This window comes from Euphorbia lathyris, chromosome 4 (genome assembly GCF_963576675.1).
Source record: "Euphorbia lathyris chromosome 4, ddEupLath1.1, whole genome shotgun sequence".
Classification (NCBI taxonomy): Eukaryota; Viridiplantae; Streptophyta; class Magnoliopsida; order Malpighiales; family Euphorbiaceae; genus Euphorbia; species Euphorbia lathyris.
This window is the reverse complement of record NC_088913.1, coordinates 76750250-76771844: the sequence shown is the minus strand read 5'-3', so window position 1 is coordinate 76771844 and position 21595 is coordinate 76750250. Positions and strand designations below refer to the sequence as shown.

Genomic DNA, 21595 nt, shown 5'->3' with positions numbered 1-21595 from the left:
ACAGTCACACTGACTGTTCTGCTGAGTGTACTGTCTATGCTGACCAGTACTTTGATACTCAACATTTGGATAGAACCTTTTCTTAGCCGATGAACTCAGCTGGTTCAGTAAAGATGTGATGTCCTTTCTCAGCTTCTTAGAATCTGATTGGACTTCCGAGACAAACCGATGCATGATTTTTAGATTTTCATCTTGCCTGGTGTTGTCTTGAAGCAGATGTCGGAGGTCACTAAGTTTGACCTCTTCAATCTCATCACATTGCCTGCTGAGTGCTCTTATTTTCTTATTACACTTTTTGGTCAGTGTATAGAGATCCCTCAGGGCATTAACCATTTCATTTTTGAGCAGAAGAAGAGATGTTACCTCATTGGAGTGTTCCTCTTGGTCAGATCCATCTGAGAGGCCAGCTTGCTCAGATCGGCATTGGTCAGCAGATTCGTCAGCCATGAAACATATGTTGGCTGACTCAGTGGCATCAGCTTCTGACGAGGTTGACTCATCACTATCGCTCCATGTTGCCACCATTGCTTTTTTTCTACCTTTCTTTTCTTTCTTCAAAGTGGGACAGCTTGATTTAATGTGCCCAGTTTGATGGCATTCAAAGCAAGTGACAGGCTTCGAACTGTCCTTCTTGTATCTGCTGTCGCTGGACTCAGCTTTATATTTATCACTTCTTCTGAATGGCCTTTTGTTGTTCTTGTCATTCTTTCTGAACAGCTTCTTCATCTTTCTGGTGAATATGGCCATCTCCTCATCATCTGATGAATCAGCTTCTGTTGAGTCAGCTTTCATGACGAGATTTTTGCTTCTTTTCCTCTGATTTTTTTAGCTTCGAAATTCTTTATGGAGATCTCGTGGGTTAGCAGAGATCCTATGAGCTCATCATATTTGTATGTGGTTAGGTCCTGAGCTTCTTCCATAGCCGTCTTCTTAGCTTGCCAGCTCTTGGGGAGATTTCTCAAGATTTTCTTCACCTGTTCTTCTTCTGTGAAGTTCTTGCCGAGTCTCTTAAGCTCATTGATGATATTAGTGAACCTTGAGTTCATCTCAGAGATGTCTTCATTTTCATTCATCTCGAACAGCTCATATAGTCTCATGTGTTGGTTCACCTTGGACTCATTGACCTTGCTTGTGCCTTCATAGGTCACCTCCAACTTCTTCCAGATTTCCTGCGCTGACTCACGACCTGAAATTTTGTTGTACTCTGCAACATCTAACGCACAGTGAAGCATATTGATAGCCGAAGCATTATTCTGTAATTTCTTAAGGTCATCTTCTGACCACTCAGTTTCACTTTTAACAACTTTCTCATTGTTTACAAGTTTGTAGGGAACAAACGGGCCTTGGACTATTGCAAGCCATGCACTCATGTTTGTTGCCTGAATAAAGTTTTTCATCCTGTTCTTCCAAAATGTATAATTTGACCTGAAGAACAAGGGAGGCCGACTGATAGACAATCCCTCAGGAAGTATCTGTGTTGTTTGATTTCCTGGAAGGAAACGAGTGCTGTTCTCAGCCATTTATAGGGATCAGCTCAAGATAGTTTTATCTTTGAGTAGTGAGCTACTGAGCTCTGATACCACTTGTTGGTCCCGTGTAATATAATAGGATTAGTTCCAGGGGGCTTAGGAACTAATGTAACTTTTTCGCTTAATTATGATGACTTAATTTAATTCTTTAAATAACTTCACTCAGTTTTCGTCAGTAAGGCTGAGTGTGATGTAAGACAGCTTTAGTCAGAGGCTGACTAGAGCTGTTTTACTTGTGAGTTGGGAAATAACACTTAAGGTCAACTTCCAACTCAACACTCTGATTACTCAGCGTCGGCTAATACAAATTATATACTGAGTAATTTAAGCAAGCAACACATACATATATATATATATCAAGAGAAAGGTTAGAGATTACTCAGCAGTCTTATCCTGGTTCGGCCTCACCGCCTACGTCTAGTCCCCAGAATCCTCCCGGGCTTTTTCAATCCACTACTGAGCTCTTTAAAGGTTGAGCACAAACCGTTTACAAAGCAATTGAGTATGCAATAGTACCGTCCTCTATTCGTCTACTCAATCCTACTAAGCGCTATAACCGAACACTTAGATTTTCTCTACCACTGAGTACTAAAACCGAGTACTCAGCACCACTCTCTCAATCTTTACAATTGATACAAAATTTGTTCTCTCAAACGAAGAACACTTTAGATGAATACAAATTCACTCTAGACTTTTACACAGAGATTGGATTTGGGTGTAAGAACTTGCTTTTTCTATTTAGACAGCTTCTATTTGGATTTTCACTCTTGTGAAGATTTGCTTTTCTGTTTGTGCTTTCTTGTATTTCGACAAAGGATCCAAGTGATGAACTTGTCCTTTTATAGCAAACTCTGAAGCTTCAATGATTTCAATTCAGACATATCCGTTGAATTCAAACGGTCTTCTTTCATCATGCATTGGTCAGCATTCAGATTTGCAGGCCAATCCTGTCGTCTGAATTTAGTAGGCGCCAGGCTTGCCAGTTTCGTCTTCTAGCGTCAGGTTTCATCTTCTAGCGCCAGGTTCGTCTTCTTACCAAACGCCAATTGATCCATGCGTCTCGAAAAGGTTTCTGGGCGTAATTCCGAGGCTTCTGAATTGATGCAGACCTTTGTCGGGCCTTGTCTTTTAGTCAACGGATAATTGGTACTGTCCTGATGATCACTCAGCTTGACTTAATTGACGTTGCCTTTAAGATCTCTTCTGATGGGGCTGAGTTCTACTCAGCTTCTTCGGTCAGCTTCGTCTTCAAGCGTTTGTTCTGAAGAAGATTTTTCTTCTGTGATGCTGAGTTATGTTCTACTCAGCTTCTTTGGACAGCTTCGTCTTCAAGCGTTTATTAAGAAGAAGACTTTTCTTCTATGATGCTGAGTTGTGTTCTACTCAGCTTCTGTGACTCATGCTGACTTCGTTCTGTCTTACTTTTTGTTCCTGTTCTTATTTATTAATATACTCAACATTGAACAAACACATTAGTACAATTAAATCAAAGCACTTAAATTTAATTGTCTTAATCATGGGATTAACTTAAATAATTTTGTCAAATCAAAATCATGTGGAAAGGTGTTTCAACACCATAGACTGGCTTTGCCAGTCGAAACAAGGGCCAGCTCGCCGAGTTGGCCTGTAGGAGGTTCGTAAATGCAAATTTTATTCTTCAAATGTCTTTGACGGTGTTGCCTCTTTTGTATTGACCTGTAAACATCACACTAAAACTCTGAAATCATTAGTTCTACGGCTAAATTGTTCTCCAAAGTAAGTCTTTAAGTACTAAATTGATTTATATTGATATTTGGTGTATCAATTAGTCCAAAATATTTAAGGAAAATTTAGATGAACACTTAACTTGGCATTATTTTATTCAAAATGACATAAATAATACATAAAATTGATAATTTTTTTAAAAGAAAACTAAGAACTCAATAGTTGACAAAAGTGAAATAACGTGTGCAAAACTGATGTTAACTTATTGGAATTAGCATAAAAACATCCCAAAAATCGTACTAAAAGATAGGGCTTTTTCACCCCTATCACGTGTCAGAGAAATTATTACACAATTAATTTGGATGGTTAAGTTCATGGATTTACGCACCAAAACTTGAAATCTTAATGAAACGATTAGAGAGTGACACATAGATGGAAAAAATCTCTCTAGCACCGTTATAAAAACTTTGCTAGATAGTTAATTGTATTTCAACTGTCACGAGTGAGTAAAGGATGAGTAATTAAAGGAGATGAAAGTGCGAAAAAGCCATGAGGTTTAGTGAAAAATGAGTATTTTATTGATAATGAACGAGTCTGAATACAACTATTTAATGACAAATAATTACAATTGAAATAAAACATATATCAATATGGTTAACAATTTGTTGGACAAAATAAATAAAATTATGAAATTAATTTAAATACCAACAAATATCCCCCTTCATGAAAAGTCGTGTCCTTTCATGAAAAGCCGTATTCGTTCGTGAACAGTCTTATTCATTCGTGAACAATCATGTCTTTCTGTGAATAGTCGTGTTCATTTATGAACAAACATGTCATTTCATGTTCTATTTATACAGATTGAAACTGTCAAATTTGAGAGATTAGACACAAGAAAAAAATAAAAATACTTTCTGAAATTTTCTGCTCTCTGTCTGTTTATATTGTTCTTGTTTTCCTGCTCCAGTGATAACAAGTTCACATACGGTAAGTGTTCACTTGCGTAATCTATTGTATCCTGGGGGACGATCGTTAATAGCAAAAAAATCTGTCTTAAGGAGACTACTAATACAAGTCTCAGATTTGTCTAACTATGTTTTTTAGTTTCCATTTTTAATGTTTATATACTTTTCTGTGTTCGTTTTGTTTTTTTTTTTGATTTAATCACATCTAACACAATTACAAGAATTAAATAGATACAAATCACTAACATGTACAATAACTGAATTACATTATTCACAATAAAAGAAATGTAATTGAAAATTCAAACTACCAACTTAGAGCCACGGTTGGCTATCTCGGTGAGGCATTGAATTAACGTCCGCTCTCGATTTCTAGACACTATGAGCGGTTAGGCACATAATGGGGTTGATTTCGTCTTCAAATTTCTAATTCGAGCATTATTTGAGCAGATTGTTAAAAATGGAACAAGTAACTAGATTTGAGGCAAATTTGGCTCAAACATTGGATGACTTGTATGAGAGCTTTTAGACATGGAATTGAGTAAAATAAAAGGCTAAAATAAAATTCAGGAAGTCAATAATGAGTTTATGTCAAAATCAGGGACAAAAACAGATTAGAAAGACTCGGAACATGAAAACGATAGGTAGACAAAATGTGTAAAAGCCCGACAAAATATGTAAAATGATTTATAGTGCAAAAAATAGCTCGTAAAATGAGTTTTGGGATACAGAATCAGGCAAAACGAAAGGCGAATTTCAAATTCAGGAAGTCAGTAACAAGTGTATGTAAACATTTAGAGCAAGAACAGACTTTAGAGGATCTGAACTGGAGATGAAAAATTACTGGACAAAACCTATAAAAACTTGACAAATAGATTTAGCTAAGGAATGGTCAACTTTTGGAATTGGGATTGGTAATTGATACTGGAACAAATAATTGGGCCTGAATACTTAATTATTGGCTTAAAGCCCAAATCCAACATTTGGGCCCGAGCTTGCCAGGCCCATCAGTGTTTGGTTATATGGACACTTAAGGATGAATAAAACCTCTTTAGGAGCTGCCTAAGTGGATATGTAGACCAATAACTGTTTTGGATCCCAAAATCTATTTGAGGACTGCCTAAGTGGACACGTGGATCAATAGTCTTCAGAGTCTCTTATACTAGCCTTGGGAGCTGTTTTAGACGGTCGCTGTTCCAATATTTTAGTGGCTCTAGATAAAAAAAGGTCAATCAACAACTATATATTACACATTTAGTCTATAGTTACTGGGAAAGAATATATCGTATAAAATATTGCAATCTTAAACCTAACGTTTATGAGACTATAAAATTTAGACCTCATTAATGAAAGATGAATTTTTCATGTATAATTTCATGTTCTGTCTACTATTCTACCTTTAGCATTCTGATCATCCAAAAAGGTTTGAAATTGCACATTTTATGTTAGTGAAAAATACTCATCTTCTATTAATGAGGTTTGAAATTGCAATAAATATTTGGCTTAAGTTTATATTGTTTTGTATGTGAAGGCTAAATTTAATCTCCTCGAATTATCATAAGGCTAAATTTATAACTGATCCTGATAATTGTTAAGAGAGAAGTAGTGAAATAATTTTGGAGGCTCCTTTGTGTTATTGTTATAGAGAGACGATCATTGAAAAAAAAGAGAGACAATATGTGCTATTTTTGTCGAGTTTCGATTTTATTTTAGGATTTACTCTTTATATATATACTATTAAATTCAGAGACGAGATAATAATTATTTATCTGGATAAATTTTAACAATTGAGACCTTAATAATAATTGTATTATAATTAAAATAAGTTTTAAATTTTATCAAAAAAGTTGGATTGGAGGAAAACTCTACTATGGTTGCAGTCCAATAGAGCTTACCGATAGGAAGGTAAGCTCTATTGGTCAAATCTATTATTATACAACTTTATTCTTTAAACCAATTATTCTGATTGAGATGGTATACATTTCATTTTTCATTGGTCAAATCTATTTCATCTAGTCTACCATATTCCCGGACTAGAGGCCCTAGGCGGAAGCCTTGGCCAACCCCCCTAAACTAGCCCATGGTTTCAAATTCTATGAAATCTCCAAATTAAGCTATTGATTAATTGTTTTTAAACACATTAAGCCCCTTGATCTTTTAATGGATATACTAAACCCTTAATATAAGACATTAAACCCCCTATTTGACAAGTCAATTATGCGAATAATTCAAACTCCGTTTAGCATACGTAAAACATAAAAAATATCACCGTTTTCTAAAGTAAAATAGTTAAGAAATTATCTGACGTGATAATTTATATGTCAATTGGCATGTTAAAATAATGCAACTGTTGCGCGAAATGGAGTTTCAATCACACACATAATTAGACCATCTAAGAAAGACTTAATGTGTTAAAAAATAATGATCAAGAACTTAATGTTTCTATTTAAAAGATTAGAGACTTAATGTGTTCGTAAATAATTAATCAGAGCTTAATATATCTAGTCAAAAAGATCAAAGACTTAATCAATAAAAATTAAATTCATCACGGATTTAAATTTGCATTTTTTTCTAAATTATTTTACAATATAATTCTTCAATCTCCACTCCCAGGAATATTCACATGGACCTTAATGACCAAATGAATTTGGTCATTCACAGTTAGATATAGGTTTATTAAATCTAAGCCGCATGATGCTTTGAATCTCCACCTTAAGATTCTAATAAGTCTAGATCTAATGGTGAATGACCTAATAGTATAGGTAAAGGCGTTAAGATCCATGTGATCAAACCTGACTCCACTAAATAAGTAAAAAACCAAATATTGGCGAATCTTAAAGAATAAGTCCACCAACTGCGTTTGGCCCAATTAATATCCATTGATGCAGTATTTAGCCCAAAGTGGACTTGTCTCCATTAGGTTTGAGGTTGAAGTCACATTTGGCCCAATTCGTATCCATTAACAGATCCTTGAAGGCTTGCTTGAACGAAGAAGTAATCAAAGGTTGAAAGCTGAAATCATTTTTCTTTCCCCGAAAAGAACATACGTATATAAAGACGACATTTCCTGGGGAAGAAGCAACGAGAATCCAACAAAAACCCTCGATACAAGCCAGAACCAGAGTCTTCCATCAAATTAAGTAGAAATTGAAGGGGAGACTAATTGGGATTTGGATCGCTGAATCATTATTATTCAGTGAGATTTAGAAATGGATGTCATAAAGACTCAGCAAGTATCGGCGAGACCGATTGAGAAGGTGATAGTCCATCCACTTGTGCTACTTAGCATTGTCGATAACTACACCAGAGTCGCAAAGGATACTCGCAAACGTGTCGTTGGTGTCTTGCTTGGTTCTTCTTCTAGAGGCACTGTTGATGTCACTAACAGCTACGCAGGTTCAATTTTCTCCCTTCTTTGCAATTTCTAGATCTCCTTTTTGTTCTTTTTTACTCCCACCCTTTATGGTTTTCTCCGAGTAGTTGAAATCACTGTTGTGGTTGCTTATAATAATTTACAATTGTTGCGTATAAGATTGGTGTCCAATTTTAATTTTCTATAAGAATGTGAAAATTGGGTTAGTGGAGGCTTAATGTTTGCGTTAGGACTTTGGAGCTGTGTGATTTTACTTCATGTCTCGATCTCGGACTGGTATTTGGTGGGGAATCCGGAGAGTTTGGAATTTAGATTTGTTGAAAGTGCTATTAGGTTGCAATATGATAGATAATCACAGACAATATAAACTAAATGCAGATGATAGAGTAGATTAAGATAAGAAAGCTTTACTGAGTGTGTACAAATGGATGAAGTATTAGAGGTAATAGTTACACAATCAACCCAGTACCCAGGGACTCTCTCCGTTCTCTTAGCTGAAGCCAAGAGCCAAAACTACTTGTTTGGCTCTTTTGTGGGAAATTGCGGGCGTCCCAGGGAATTATAGTATGCTCGAACTATGGAGTGAAATTGAGTGCGCTTTCTAACTTCTACCTAGAATTAAAGAGACTGACCTTACAGAAAATGATTGAAACAACAACAACAACAACAACAACAACAAAGCCTTAGTCCCGAAATGATTCGGGGTCGGCTAACATGAACCATCATATAAAACCGTGAAAATCAAGTCGTGTCAGCGACACAGATTCGCTCCCTCCACTCCGTCCTATCCACTACCATATTTTCCTCAATTCCCAATAAACTCATATCACTCTCGATCACCCTCCTCCAAGTTTGCTTAGGTCTTCCCCTACCCCTCACCACTACATCCCTTTGCCACTCTTCGGTTCTCCTAACCGGCGCATCAAGCGCTCTACGTCTCACATGGCCAATGATTGAAACAACAAATAAAATAAAATTGAAAGGAAATGATGTGCTTGGATTGAAATTAAATTGGAGGTCTACAAACTGAGCAATAAAATTGAAAATGGAAAACTAAGGGAATGACTGAGTATTCTAAATTGCTCAAGTCTAGAGATAATTTGCTAGAGTTTTGCTTGAGTGTGTTGAGATGTTGAGTTGTTCGGTTGTCCAGTTGTTATCGTGATTCCTTGCTTTTATAGACGTTGGGATAACTTCGTGCTTCATTCCACAAGTCACGTTAGAAATATTAAATGGCTCACAAAAGACACGTTAGAAATATTAAATGGCCTCATGATCTCCTAGGTTTACCTCAAGTATCCCATGATGTTCACTCTAGGAAGTTGGTTTCCCACGAGGTACACTATATAGGAAGTCGGTTTCCCACGAGGTACACTATTTTAGATGTTTCCCCTAAGGGAAACTGAAGTTCACTCTAGGAAATTCTAAGTGAACGATGTACTAGGAAAACATGAAAAGTTTCCTGAAATGAAAAGTTTCCTAAACAGGCCTTTTATGAAAAAGTTTCCTAAAATGTTCTTTTAGAATTTCCTAAAAAGAAAAGTTTATCCCATGAAAAGTGTAAACCAGGGTATGCAAAACAAGAAAACTTTATTTTTGGTGCAAACACTACTCAATACAATGTAATTCCACTCTGCCTTTTCTAATCAGGAAACGGTTACTAACAACAACCTACACTCTCTCCCAAGCATAACAAACATCTAGCTCATCTATGTGCCACTTAACTCACTTTTCTTCCTTGAGTAGACTTGCCAAAGAGTTGGGCCAATACACCCTTGCTGCTGCAACCCATTGTGATCTCTATCAGCTTATGACTTTTTTCTTGCTATGAATAAGTCATTGATGTCTAGGTTGAGAAAATTGATGCAGTTTTTTTGGTTGTTGCTGGTGTGATGGAAGTAAAAACCGGTTTGAAGCTGCTTTGGCAAGAAAACAAAAAGAAAGAAAGGACACATAATAAGTTATAGTAAATCTTATGGGATTTGTTGATCATGGATGGGTATTTGGTGAGAAATCCTGATTTTGGATTTTAGATTTTTCCAAAATGCTAGATGGATAATATGCATGTGTTTTAGGTTGGCATTCAACAGTTTTCTTGCTATGAATCGGTCACTGCTGTCTGAGTTGAGAAAGTTGATGCTTTTTTTTATTTTTTTTTGAGGTGGTTTGTAGTGCCATGGAAGTAAAAAACATTTGAAGCTGCTTTGGCAAGAGACTAAAAAGATAGAAAAGAGACAGAATAAGTTCTATTGAATCTGGCCATGGGCATTTGTGCATCATGATGGCTATTTAGCGAGATATCCCGAGATTTTCGATTTTCGATTTTTCAAGAAGTGCTAAATTAGATGGATACATGTATCTACTTTAGGTTGGTATCCCACATTTTTCTTGCTTAATGAGTCAAGGTTGATAAAGTTGGTGAAATTTTTATGTTGGTTGCTGGTGCCATAAAAGTAAAAAACCATTTGCTCTCTAGCAAGAAAGCAAGACAAAAAGTTCACAGAATGAGATATAGTGATGCCATGGGTATTTGTGCATTATGAATGGGTATTACTTTTGTTATGTACAAACTTCTAAATTTATACTATGCTTGTAGATAGCCAACAGTGTCATGGGTATGGTGCAAATTGCTCTTATGGACGATATGGCTATAGGTATTGACCTTTAATGCCGTTTGAACTGGGATGCATCCTGTCTTGCCACTGAAGGTTCTGACATGCAGTTGTACTTGTTGGATGCCCTGAGTTCTCCATACCTTCTTGATGCTGACATCAAATTTCAATGAATGTTGCATGAGGATTATTTCATGTTAACCTGATTTTATGTGACTTTCAGGCCACAGCTTGTTTTTTTCGCCCCAGTTTTTTACTATTTCTTAGCTCTTCTATCTTTGATACTTCACCTCTTTTAGGTCTCTAGAGCAAGTTCTTTGTGTTGAAAGCTCGTTGAATACTTGAATTGTATTTTCTCAGTGCCATTTGAAGAAGATGACAAGGATCCTAGCATCTGGTTTCTTGACCACAATTATCATGAATCAATGTTTTCCATGTTCAAAAGAATAAATGGTACTGCCTCGGACACCATTCTTTATACTTGATTTCTTTCTGTGGATTTTCATAATATCTTATTAGCAAATTACCTTTTCAGCAAAGGAGCATGTTGTGGGTTGGTACAGCACTGGTCCGAAACTCAGGGAAAATGACCTGGATATTCATGGATTATTTAACGAGTAAGATAATTGCCTATGGCTTTTATTGTCTTCTTTCTTTCTTACTTATTTTTTTTTTTTTTGCTGGTGTTCTATTATATGTCTGACTTGAAGTTACCCGCTTCCTGAAAAAATAAATTTCACCTTCCTTTGATCAGTACTTCAGGTTTATGCATGTAATTTTTTCTGCTTTATTTACCAATTCTTATCTGCTATTACAGTTATGTTCCAAATCCTGTATTGGTCATAATTGATGTCCAACCACTAGAGCTGGGAATACCAACAAAAGCTTATTGTGCTGTTGAGGAGGTAAAAGAGGTAAGGGCATTCTTTCTCAGATTAAAGCATGATGAGCAATTAATCTGTTGTGTTAATTGAGCTTTGCTGATACATAGAAATAGAAAATGGGGCAGTTGATTGAAGGGATCTTTCGGCTAGACCTCCTTAAACTGCTACCTCGAAATATGTTTCAATGTTTATTTATGCTTCTGCATGGTCACAGAATGCGACTCAGAAAAGCCAGAAGGTGTTTGTGCATGTACCATCAGAAATTGCTGCTCATGAAGTTGAGGAAATAGGTATGCCTTTGAAATCCAGCATTTTCTTGATTGAAAAGCAGAGTTCATTCAAATTAGCTTCCTATTGCATTAATATTTTGTACTTAACAACTGTTTTGGTGCATACTTTGACAGGTGTGGAACACTTACTACGGGATGTGAAAGACACTACTATTAGTACCCTTGCAACAGAGGTCTTGGATGCTCTTCATTTTATCCCCTTTTATCTGGCTTTACGCCTTTTCGATTGAGCATTTCAGTTTTATCTTTTCTCAGTACTGGAGACTGGAAAACTTGCTGAGTGTTTCTTTTGATACTTCTAGGTCTCTGGAAAACTTACTGCTTTGAAAGGGTTGGATGCTCGACTTCGAGAAATACGTAGTTATCTTGACCTTGTCATTGATGGAAAGCTCCCCTTGAATCACGAGATTTTGTACCATTTACAGGTTATTATTATTATTGAGCTGTAGCCTATCTTTTATTGCCCATTTTGTGGGTTCAAATCAATTTGATAATGAGCTGTAGCCTATCTTTTATTGCCCATTTTGTCTAGTTTTCAAGCATACTTTCTATGTTGTAAAAGCAACCTCCATATTCTGCCTGAATGACGGGGACTGATCTTCTCACTTCATAAGCTTCTTGTCTGCATTTTACAGGATGTATTCAATCTCCTTCCAAACCTAAATGTCAATGAGTTGATCAAATCGTTCGCAGGTGCTGAAATTTACCAAAAAAAAAAAAAGGGCAAAAAGCTGTTATTGTTAGTTATTTATTCTGCTATCTTACTTGGGTTGTTAACATATTTTTAATATGTGCAGTGAAAACAAATGATATGATGTTGGTTATCTATCTCTCTTCCCTGATCCGAAGTGTAATTGCTCTCCACAATTTGATCAACAATAAGGTAAGTGTGTTTTCGTGAATTGTCTTTTACCAAATAACGCCTTTTGCCTATGTGATTTACCAAATTGCTTAGTTTATACCTTAGATGTAACCTTGTTGTCCAATTTGGAAAATTGGAAAGCCTTTCAGCTTCCTTCCTTGAAAGTCCATAATTGAACCCCTTTAGTTTAAAGTATGTTCACTTCGTGAGTATTATAGTCCTTGTAGACCCGGTTCGACTCAATTATATTACATAATGGAAGAAATTTGAGTTTTGGAATGTGATTTTCAGATACTCAACAAAGAACATGAGAAGGCGGAAGACTCGAAGCCAGTTACTGTATCTGCTGCTGTTTCTGCTGCTGCTGGTAGCTAGATCTCCTTTGTTCAATATGTGGTGTTTCTTTGGTTTTACTAGAATATTTTTCATTGACTATAGTTCCATTTTTCTATTTGATGGAAATGTATGCTTAATTCTTTGCCATCAGAATTTCTCCTATTTTATTATTTCAAATGACATCTCAACCTATAAAATTAAGGGTAATTAATTTATTAGTCCCTATATTTTGACAAAACACACTGTTTAGTCCCTGTATTTTCAAAAACACACACTAAAGTCCCTAACGTTTTTCTCGGTGAACTGTTTAGTCCCTAATGTTTTTCTTGGTGAACTGTTTAGTCCCTGCCGTTAGACTCTCATGAAGATTCTGTTAGTCAATTTGGATTTGTGTTCTTCTTTTCCTTTATTTTGCTTTCCTTTAAACTCTAATGCATCTGAAATCAACTTTGAGTGTTCTTGTTCTTAATTTTCTTCTTAATCGTTCAAATTCGTAAGCGTTGAGTCTGTTCTTTTTATTGTTCTCCATGCAAATAGCTTCTTCTAAATTGGATTACTCTTCTGAAGTTTGAAGGTAAATAGTAAAGGGTAATTTAGTCATTTCCGAAGTCATAAACGGTAAAAAATGTAACAAACAGACGGAAGGACTAAACAGTTCACTGAGAAAAAGGTTAGGGACCTTACCATGTGTTTTTGAAAATACAGGGACTAAACAGTGTGTTTTGTCAAAATATAGGGACTAATAAATTAATTACCCTAAAATTAATGTTGTAGCATCAAAGGCACTCTTCCAATCAAATTGGCCATTTTGAAACTCAAATCAACATCATTGAGCTTTATGACCTAAATTCTTAATATATCTCTAGTCCTTGTATTTGTCTAAAAAAGTTATGTTAATCCAGTGAATTTGCTTAAAATAAACTATTGATTCCCTAATAGTGATTTATTGATCTTTAAACTTGTTTAAAATAAACACATTTTAACTTTTTTTTTTTTTTTTTTTTGTAAAATTTCTCATTATTTCACCAGGTGGATTTTAAAGGGTTTATAAGTCATTTTTTAACCCCATGAACTTATATTTTTAGACAAGTATAGAAAGCTAGTTGATATTTTTAGACAAGAGACGCTACAAGAATTCAAGCTTGTTGTGACAATTTAATTTGTCAAAATAACTCATATTTTTGTCATAAAAAACTTCATGTTACAAATTATTTTATCACCATCCTAGTCACAATAAGCTCGTCTTAATATGTTTTTAGTGACAAATTTGTATTACCTCGCAATAAACTACTACTTATTGTTACAACTATAATTTGTCATTAATCTAACTATTATGACAAAATCTTTTATCATAATACAATTGTTTGTCATAATATGTTAAATTGAAATACCCGTGAAATATGATCTATTGTGACTAAATAATGTAGTAAGGAAAATGTTACGTTGTCACAATAGTTATGTTATGATTAAGTAAATATTGTCTCAATCTTATTTGTATGAGGGAACATAATTTGTAGCAATTTTATTTACGTGAGAAAATATTATTTATCACTAATTAATATTTTGATAATATAAGTTTATCACAATAGTTATGTTATGATTAAATATAAATTATCTCAATCTAATTTTTATGAGGAAATATAATTTGTAAGCATTTTATTTACGTGAGAAAATATTATTTATCATAAATTAATATTTTGATAATATAAGTTTGTCACAATAGTCATATTATGACTAAATAAATATTGTTTCAATCTTATTTATACGACGAAATATAATTTGTAACAATTGTATTTAAGTGAGAAAATATTATATATCACAAATTAATATTTTGATAAATATAAGTTTGTCACAATAATAAGTTGTGAGAAAACCTTATTTTTTATATTTTTATACCGATAATAAAAATGTCATCACAATTTTAAATTTATGATGAAAACTTATTTCTCATAATTTGTATTGTAAGGAAATTTGTTTTTTACACAATTTATATTTTGTAAAAAAATAGAAGTTGTCAGAAAATAACAATTACCATAAAATAGAGTTTGTCACAACTTCAATATAGCAATAAAATATTATTTGCTATAATTTCATTTTTTTTATGAAATGACTTTTATTATAATTTTACTATTATGACGAATATTGTTTTCCATAATTGTATAACATGGTAAATTAATTTGGTGAATTATTTTTGTCATAATTTAATGTTTTACTACAATCAAATTGTAATTTGATGAGAGAATAATATTTGTCTTAAAATTAGTAATATGTAATAATAAATTTTATTACAATTGATACTCTATATGATTCTTTTAATGAATAAAATAATTAATATTTTTTATTTGACAAGCTACTATTAACGATAGACTATAAAGGAGTGTCATAAAACTAAAATAACAATTAGCTAAAAAATCATCATCCATCAAAATTAAACAAACTAAAAATATATAAAATACAGAATATTTTAAAATGAAAATGCTTAATATTTGAAAACAAAAACAAAATAAAATAAATATAACTAATAAATTAACTGCATAGAAGTTCCTCTGTATTTTGCAACCTGCAAATGAAAATATAAACAATTAATATAACACTAGTTCAAAATATAATTAAATACATAAATATAATAATTTGGTGGAATAAAATTTGACATGAATAAAACATTTAAAATAGCAAAAAAAACATATTACCTTATCAAACTCTTTCTTCAATTAATCTTTCAACCAAAGATCTCAACTCACTAATTTGCTCATCTTGAGTTTGAGTTGGAGAGAAATGAGCGCCTAGAAGTGGAAGAGTTTAGTTTGGTAGCATATATCTAAATGAGCCTAAATATGTAAATGTATCTCCTTAATTAAAAAGTAAAGAAAATAAAATATTATAGGCATGTGAGACTCATTGAATGGTGTGATTGTGATTAACCATTAGATTAGATTTTTCTACAGAGTGATTTTAAAAAGAGAATTGTTAAAAATGGATGAGATGAAATGGTTGGAGGGTGTGCATCCCTCCAACCATTATAGTTGCTCTAAATAGTTTCATGCAAAAGTAGAAAAACTAAAAAAACACCACCTTTGTTTCCTTGAGCCGTTTGTTTCCATTTTTTAGAACTGCTTTTTACCTTTCAATACTAAACAGGAGATAGAAAGTGTTTGGTAAAATTTCGAAACAACTGTTTTTTTTGCAGAAAAAACGACTAATATCTATTGTCTATTAGCAAACAGCAAACAACTGACAGTAATAGTAAACATGAACTGTTGAAACAAATGGACCCTTAGCATAGAAAGTTTGTTTGGCTTTTGGCACTAAAAATGTGTATTTAATTTTTAAAAATACTAGTAAAAAAACTACGGATAAGAGGTAAAAATACTCCTAAAGTTTACAGATAAGAGCAATTTTACTTTTAATGTCTAAAATTGTAGAATTTTTTACTCCTAAAATTGGCAGCCAAGAGCAATTTTACCCCTAGTGTTGACAAGTTAGATCAATTTCAGATAGTATTATAAAACACAAATATCTTATTTCTTATTCTACACCAATTGCATGTATAAGCTGATTCTAAGAAAAAAGATTTCATATATTTTTGTGATTTAATAATAAAATTGGAAATTAATATTTTTAAATTCGGTAAAATATTTTAATTTTTATTTTTAATTTTTTTTATTGTGATTTGTTACTAATTGGTAATAATTCATAACAAAGAAGACCATTTGATCAATAATTTCTCCAACTAACCAAAATTGTCAACATTGTGTAAAATTGCTCTTTGCTCCTAACGTTAAGGGTAAAATTATACTATTTTATACGTTAAGAGTAAAATTGCTCGTAAGTGTAAACATTAAAGTAGTTTTACACCTTATCAAAAAAAACTAAAAGCGTGATTAAATAATTATAAAAACGACACAAATTAAAAAAAAAACGTAGTTGAATTTTGAAATACAGAAGAAAAAAATATGGAGAATTTTTTATGATGCGTATTGCAACTCTTGCTGAGAGGCTTCAAAGTGGGCCCTTGAAATACTTACCTTATCCACCTTTTAACTCTATGCAACTAAAAGATAATTAATTACTCTGAAATTAGAATTAGAGTTTGAGTAGAATTAGGTTTCTTTCTTTGTGTATATATTCTCTTACTTTCCAATTTACAATTATTTCTTTATGGGCATTCGATCAACAAGAAGAAAAGGAAAGATGCATCTTTAAAAGATGTAATCAGCGTCATTTTTAAATTTAAAAGATGAGGCTGGTTACATCTTTTAAAGACACATCCATCATCTTTTTATGAACACACAAAATAAACATGCTACTGGTACGGATTTCTTTTGATTTTCTTTCATTCTGCTTTTCTTTTCTTTCTATCGTTGGTTTTTTTCTTATTAATAAAAAGATTATTTGTTGTAATTATTTGATAACAAGTTCAATTTATTCAGAGATTGATATGGTAATAAATAACTGCTGTCAAGTTCTCCTATTTTGGGGTAATACATATTTCTTTTGATTTTCTTCGATTATGCTATTCTTTTCTTTCTTTCGATCGTTCGTTTTTTTTTTCTTCTTATCTTTTTCAATTTTTAATTAAAAAGATTATTTGCTATGGATGTATCGCAAAATGGTTTTTAATTCATTCTTTCAACTTTTTGGAATATGATTTCCAGATACTCAAATAATCAATTTATGTTGCGTCCTTTGGTGAATCGACTATTTATTTATGTTTGTACGTAATCAATTTAAATTAGTATGAACACAGTTTCAGATGCATAACAAGCAGATTTATCCATGAGATTCTATAGGTTTGGAGGCCTATATAGTGGAAAAACATTGTGTTTCTGAATGTGATTTTCAGATGCTCAACAAAAAACATGAGAAGATTATTTATTAATTATAACATTTGTCTATTTGATAGAAATGTATGTAGGCTTGTCAATTGGATGTAGGAACATAAATATTTTATTTTTATTTTTATTCTGAGTTTCTATTATGATTGGGAAAAATGAGCATTGAGTGGAGAGTTGAGCATCTGTCTGTCATATAAGAAATGGATTAGACAGTATCAAATGCCAAACAAGTAATAAACATAACCAAATAAAAAGAGTAGAAATGTAATCACAGTAATGAATATAAGTTAATCTAAGTAAAATAAAATTTGGAGGGGGTTTGTTTCAGCTTTTCGGAGTGAACATTTAGAGTTTCACTCCAAACTGTAAGAAATATAGCATGTGTTTGGGTTTTCTCTGGAACTGCAACGTTTTGGAGCTTTTCACGAAAAGCTTCAATTTGGAGCTTTTCGTAAACAGTTGTTTGTATTATATGTTATTGACAAAATTATGTTTCTTATTTCCACAAAATATGTTTATTCTTTAACCTTATTTATATTTATACAACATAATTACTGGAAGAACAAGGTTTTATTGCGTTCAATAAATTTTTTATTTTTTATATAGATTATTTTTATTAATTTGTGTAACATAATTTTTATTTTATAATTAATAGGATAAGGTGCAAAAATATCTCTAACATTTATAACCAGGAGTAATTTTACCCTTAACGTTTAAAATAATGTAATTATACTCCTAATGTTGGCAGCCAAAAGTAATTTTATGGGCATTTTTTCGCATTTTCCCTTTTATAATTTCATCGTTGATTAATTTAAAACATGTCTATTTTTATACATTTTAAATCCGAACAGCAACAATTCAATATAATTTTACCAAACACTAGTAATTAAAGGGCTAATAATAAACAACTTACAACAACTACACACAGCTACAGTAACCTAACAACTATTATCTAACAGCTGTACCAAACTGACCTTTAGGCTTGAGTAATTTCAGAACCAACAAACAGTAATATAGAACTAAAATAACCAATAAAAAGGTTCTTAATGGAGCTTAATACACATAATTCAAGCAGATCATATTCACATAACAACATATTCTATAGTATATGAGTTGAGCTAAAGGAAAATAATTTACAGATAAAACCAATATGCTTTTCAGAGGTAATTAAAGTAAGCTTAAAACTTCAAATTTCTTAAGACGTATTGCAATTTGTCTTAAATTAAAGGATAAGAGCTAAATTTTATATATTTAGCCTAATCTTTCCAAGTAAGATCCATTTTACTCTTACGTTACTGAAAATTTTAAAAAAGTTAGAACAATTTTACCCTTACATTACAAAAAAAATACAAATTATCAATTACCCATGGCAATTTTTTAATTAATTATAAAAAAATAGTTCTAAATTATCAAATAATAAAAATGGGGCATAATACCAACTAACCATGTCTCGCCGAGACGTGGCATTTTCAGTGAAAGAAACTTTTTCAGGAGCCCGTCTCGTCGAGACGTGCCAAAATAAATTTTTTTTTTTTTGTTAATTTTTGATATTTTTTGAGATTATAATTAATGAAATAAAATGATTATTTTTTCCCTATTTTTGATATTTTAATGAAAATAAAATGATTTTTATTTTCACCCCAACAACATGTGAAAGGTAAACATGTGTCATCTTTTTATTCAGTTAAAGATTACTAACCATCCATTTTTCTTCATATTTATATGAACTCCATTTGTTTTATTTGTAGGAAGAAAGAATAAAAGAAAGAATAAAATTGAAAAATAGTTTTCCATGAGTGTTTCTCTTTGTTCAAAATATATCATAAGTTGGACTTCAAATGAAAAATAGTTTTTCATTTAAGATTTCCATTTTGATCAAACAAGAATAATAAGACATACCTTAGATTAGAGCAAAAGGAATTTGTATGGACTAACTAGAGGTACAACGTTTGGTGCAATACCAGTGACGGATCCAGGAATCGACGTCCGGGGGCTGATTTTAGTCCGATTATTGGGAGTAATTTTTCGAAGTCCAGTCTGTTAGGGGTGGAATTTTTTTTTTTTTAAGCTTTTAGCACACTTAAAATTTATGGTTTTGGTATGTTAGCTAAAAAATGTAACATTTTCACATTTTTTTTTTATTTTTAGCTATAATTTTTTTATAATTTAAATGAGAAATTAAGTTAAATTGAATCTCAAAATAAGAAATTGATTTGTTTCATAGAAAAGAGATAATAAATTCTTAAAAAAGAGATATAATAAAAATAACTTCATATAAAAACAAAAAATGAGTTTGGTGTGGTTTGAACCCATTACCTCTCACCTTAAAATAAGACTCTTAACCAACTCAACTACTTTAAACTTTTGAGATAATACTATATAGGTTAAATATATACTAATATTTGGGGGGGCTACACGGGACAAAAATAACGATGGCCGGGGGGGCTTCGGTCCCTCCGGGCTCTGGGCTGGATCCGCCCCTGTGCACTACATCAAACTCTACGAGCAATCTACAAAAGGCAATATTATTGCCGCTTTAATAAGGTTATAATTAGATGATTATAAATATGAATAAACGATCCTACGGAAACTTGGTTCATGAGATGAATCGATGTTAGTAAAAAGTTTGCTAAATAACTAGAATTTTGAATTTTAGCTAAAACGCATCACTAGTACCTTCTTATTTTTCAATGACTTCCTGAAGTACAAATGTTAAGTCCGACTTTATATAAATTATGTTTAAAAATATAAGATATATGTAAAGTTTAAATGTTAAAATATTTTAAGTAAAATTTCATTTTTCACAAACTTAATGATTTTTTATATGAAAATATATCTATAGTAATTAAATTACATCGAACTTTACCTAAATTATGTTTAAAATAGAATATTTACGTAAAGTTTAAAAGTTTTATGTAAACTTAATGATTTTTTAACTTTACGAAATTAACTCCAAGTTTACGTAAATTACGTCTAAAATAAGAAGATTTACATAAAGTTCAAGGGTTTTGCAAATTAATGATTTTTATATAAAAAAACAATGTTACATAAATTATGTCCAATTTTACGTAAATTATGTCTAAAAATAGAAAATTTACGTAAAGCATAAAGGTTTTATGTAAAAATCGATTTTTTGCAAACGTAATGATCTTTTTTTATAAAAATACAATTTTACGTAAATTAAGTCAAACTTTATGTAAATTCGATTTCATGCTAAACCAAACTCCTAATCTGCCATTCGATGTTAGGTTAAATCTGCACTTCGCTTAAAACGTTAAGGTTAAATATTTAGTGCATTACTAATAAAAATATATATTTAGTACATTAATAACACGGTGAAATATTTAGACAGTTTCAAAAAAATTATGATTAATTTATCGGTAACATGTTTAGTTTTTTTAAACTGTCTAAAATATTTTTAGAAGGTTCGATGTGGCTAAATAACAGTCAAACAAATCTTTTCAAATTTTCAGTAGCGTATGGTTAAAATTTATCTTGTTTGGAAATATTAGGGTTAAATTTGCACAGTTTCATACATTAGGGTTAAATCTGCACTTCGCTTGAAATGTTAAGGTTAAATATTTAGTGTATTAATAATATAGTAAAATATTTTAGACAATTTAAAAAAAATATTGTGATTAATTTACATGTAACGGGTTTAGTTTTTTGAAACTACCTAAAAAAAATTTGTTTTACAAACCACATGTAAAATTGCTCCCCAACCGAACAATCATATATTCACCACTGTTTGATCCTGATTTTTTTAGTGAATTATAGATTTTGTTTAACGTATAGAATAGTCTAAATTTAACCTAACATTTACAAGCAAGATCAATTTTAACCTTGCGTTACCGAAATTTGAAAAAAAAAACTGGTTTACTGTTATAAAAAATCTGTTAAATTTTATAACTGATACCACTTAAATAATTAATTTTTCAAAGAAGCCCAAATTAGGGTTTAGTCCCTCCCAGCCACTAATTTCCTCCACCATCTTTTGTTCAATAACCTAACTTTGAAATCAATACTCTGTACTTCTAATGTAAAGAAAAGAAATCTCAGATTGGAACTGTAGTAAGAAATTCATTTACAGAAAGAAAAAAATACAAATATTGATTCCATACAAACATTTAGATGTCTTGTCTATGCGCATAATTTCAATAAATCGAATGTATCTTTGAAAGTAAATAGAAAAGAAAAAAACAAACAAA

At 32.0% G+C, this 21595-nt stretch overlaps 1 protein-coding gene across 1 annotated transcript; it reads left to right on the top strand.

Moving 5' to 3' along the window:
• Positions 1–7188: 7188 nt before the first annotated feature.
• Positions 7189–12699, top strand: LOC136226723 (26S proteasome non-ATPase regulatory subunit 7 homolog A). Its single transcript, XM_066015363.1, has 10 exons — positions 7189–7591; positions 10541–10633; positions 10716–10797; positions 10998–11094; positions 11279–11354; positions 11469–11527; positions 11657–11779; positions 11990–12047; positions 12152–12237; positions 12508–12699. The coding sequence occupies exons 1-10, from the start codon at positions 7405–7407 to the stop codon at positions 12589–12591; spliced, it is 945 nt and encodes a 314-aa protein (XP_065871435.1). The 5' UTR covers positions 7189–7404; the 3' UTR covers positions 12592–12699.
• The last annotated feature ends 8896 nt before the right edge of the window (positions 12700–21595 follow it).

Excerpts from the sequence above, each read along its gene's own strand:
- LOC136226723 (XM_066015363.1), top strand. The coding sequence starts at position 7,405 with ATGGATGTCATAAAGACTCAGCAAGTATCGGCGAGACCGATTGAGAAG. Across the intron at positions 11,528-11,656 it reads TTAGTACCCTTGCAACAGAG|GTCTCTGGAAAACTTACTGC; the intron begins GTCTTGGATGCT and ends TGATACTTCTAG. Across the intron at positions 12,238-12,507 it reads ACAATTTGATCAACAATAAG|ATACTCAACAAAGAACATGA; the intron begins GTAAGTGTGTTT and ends TGTGATTTTCAG.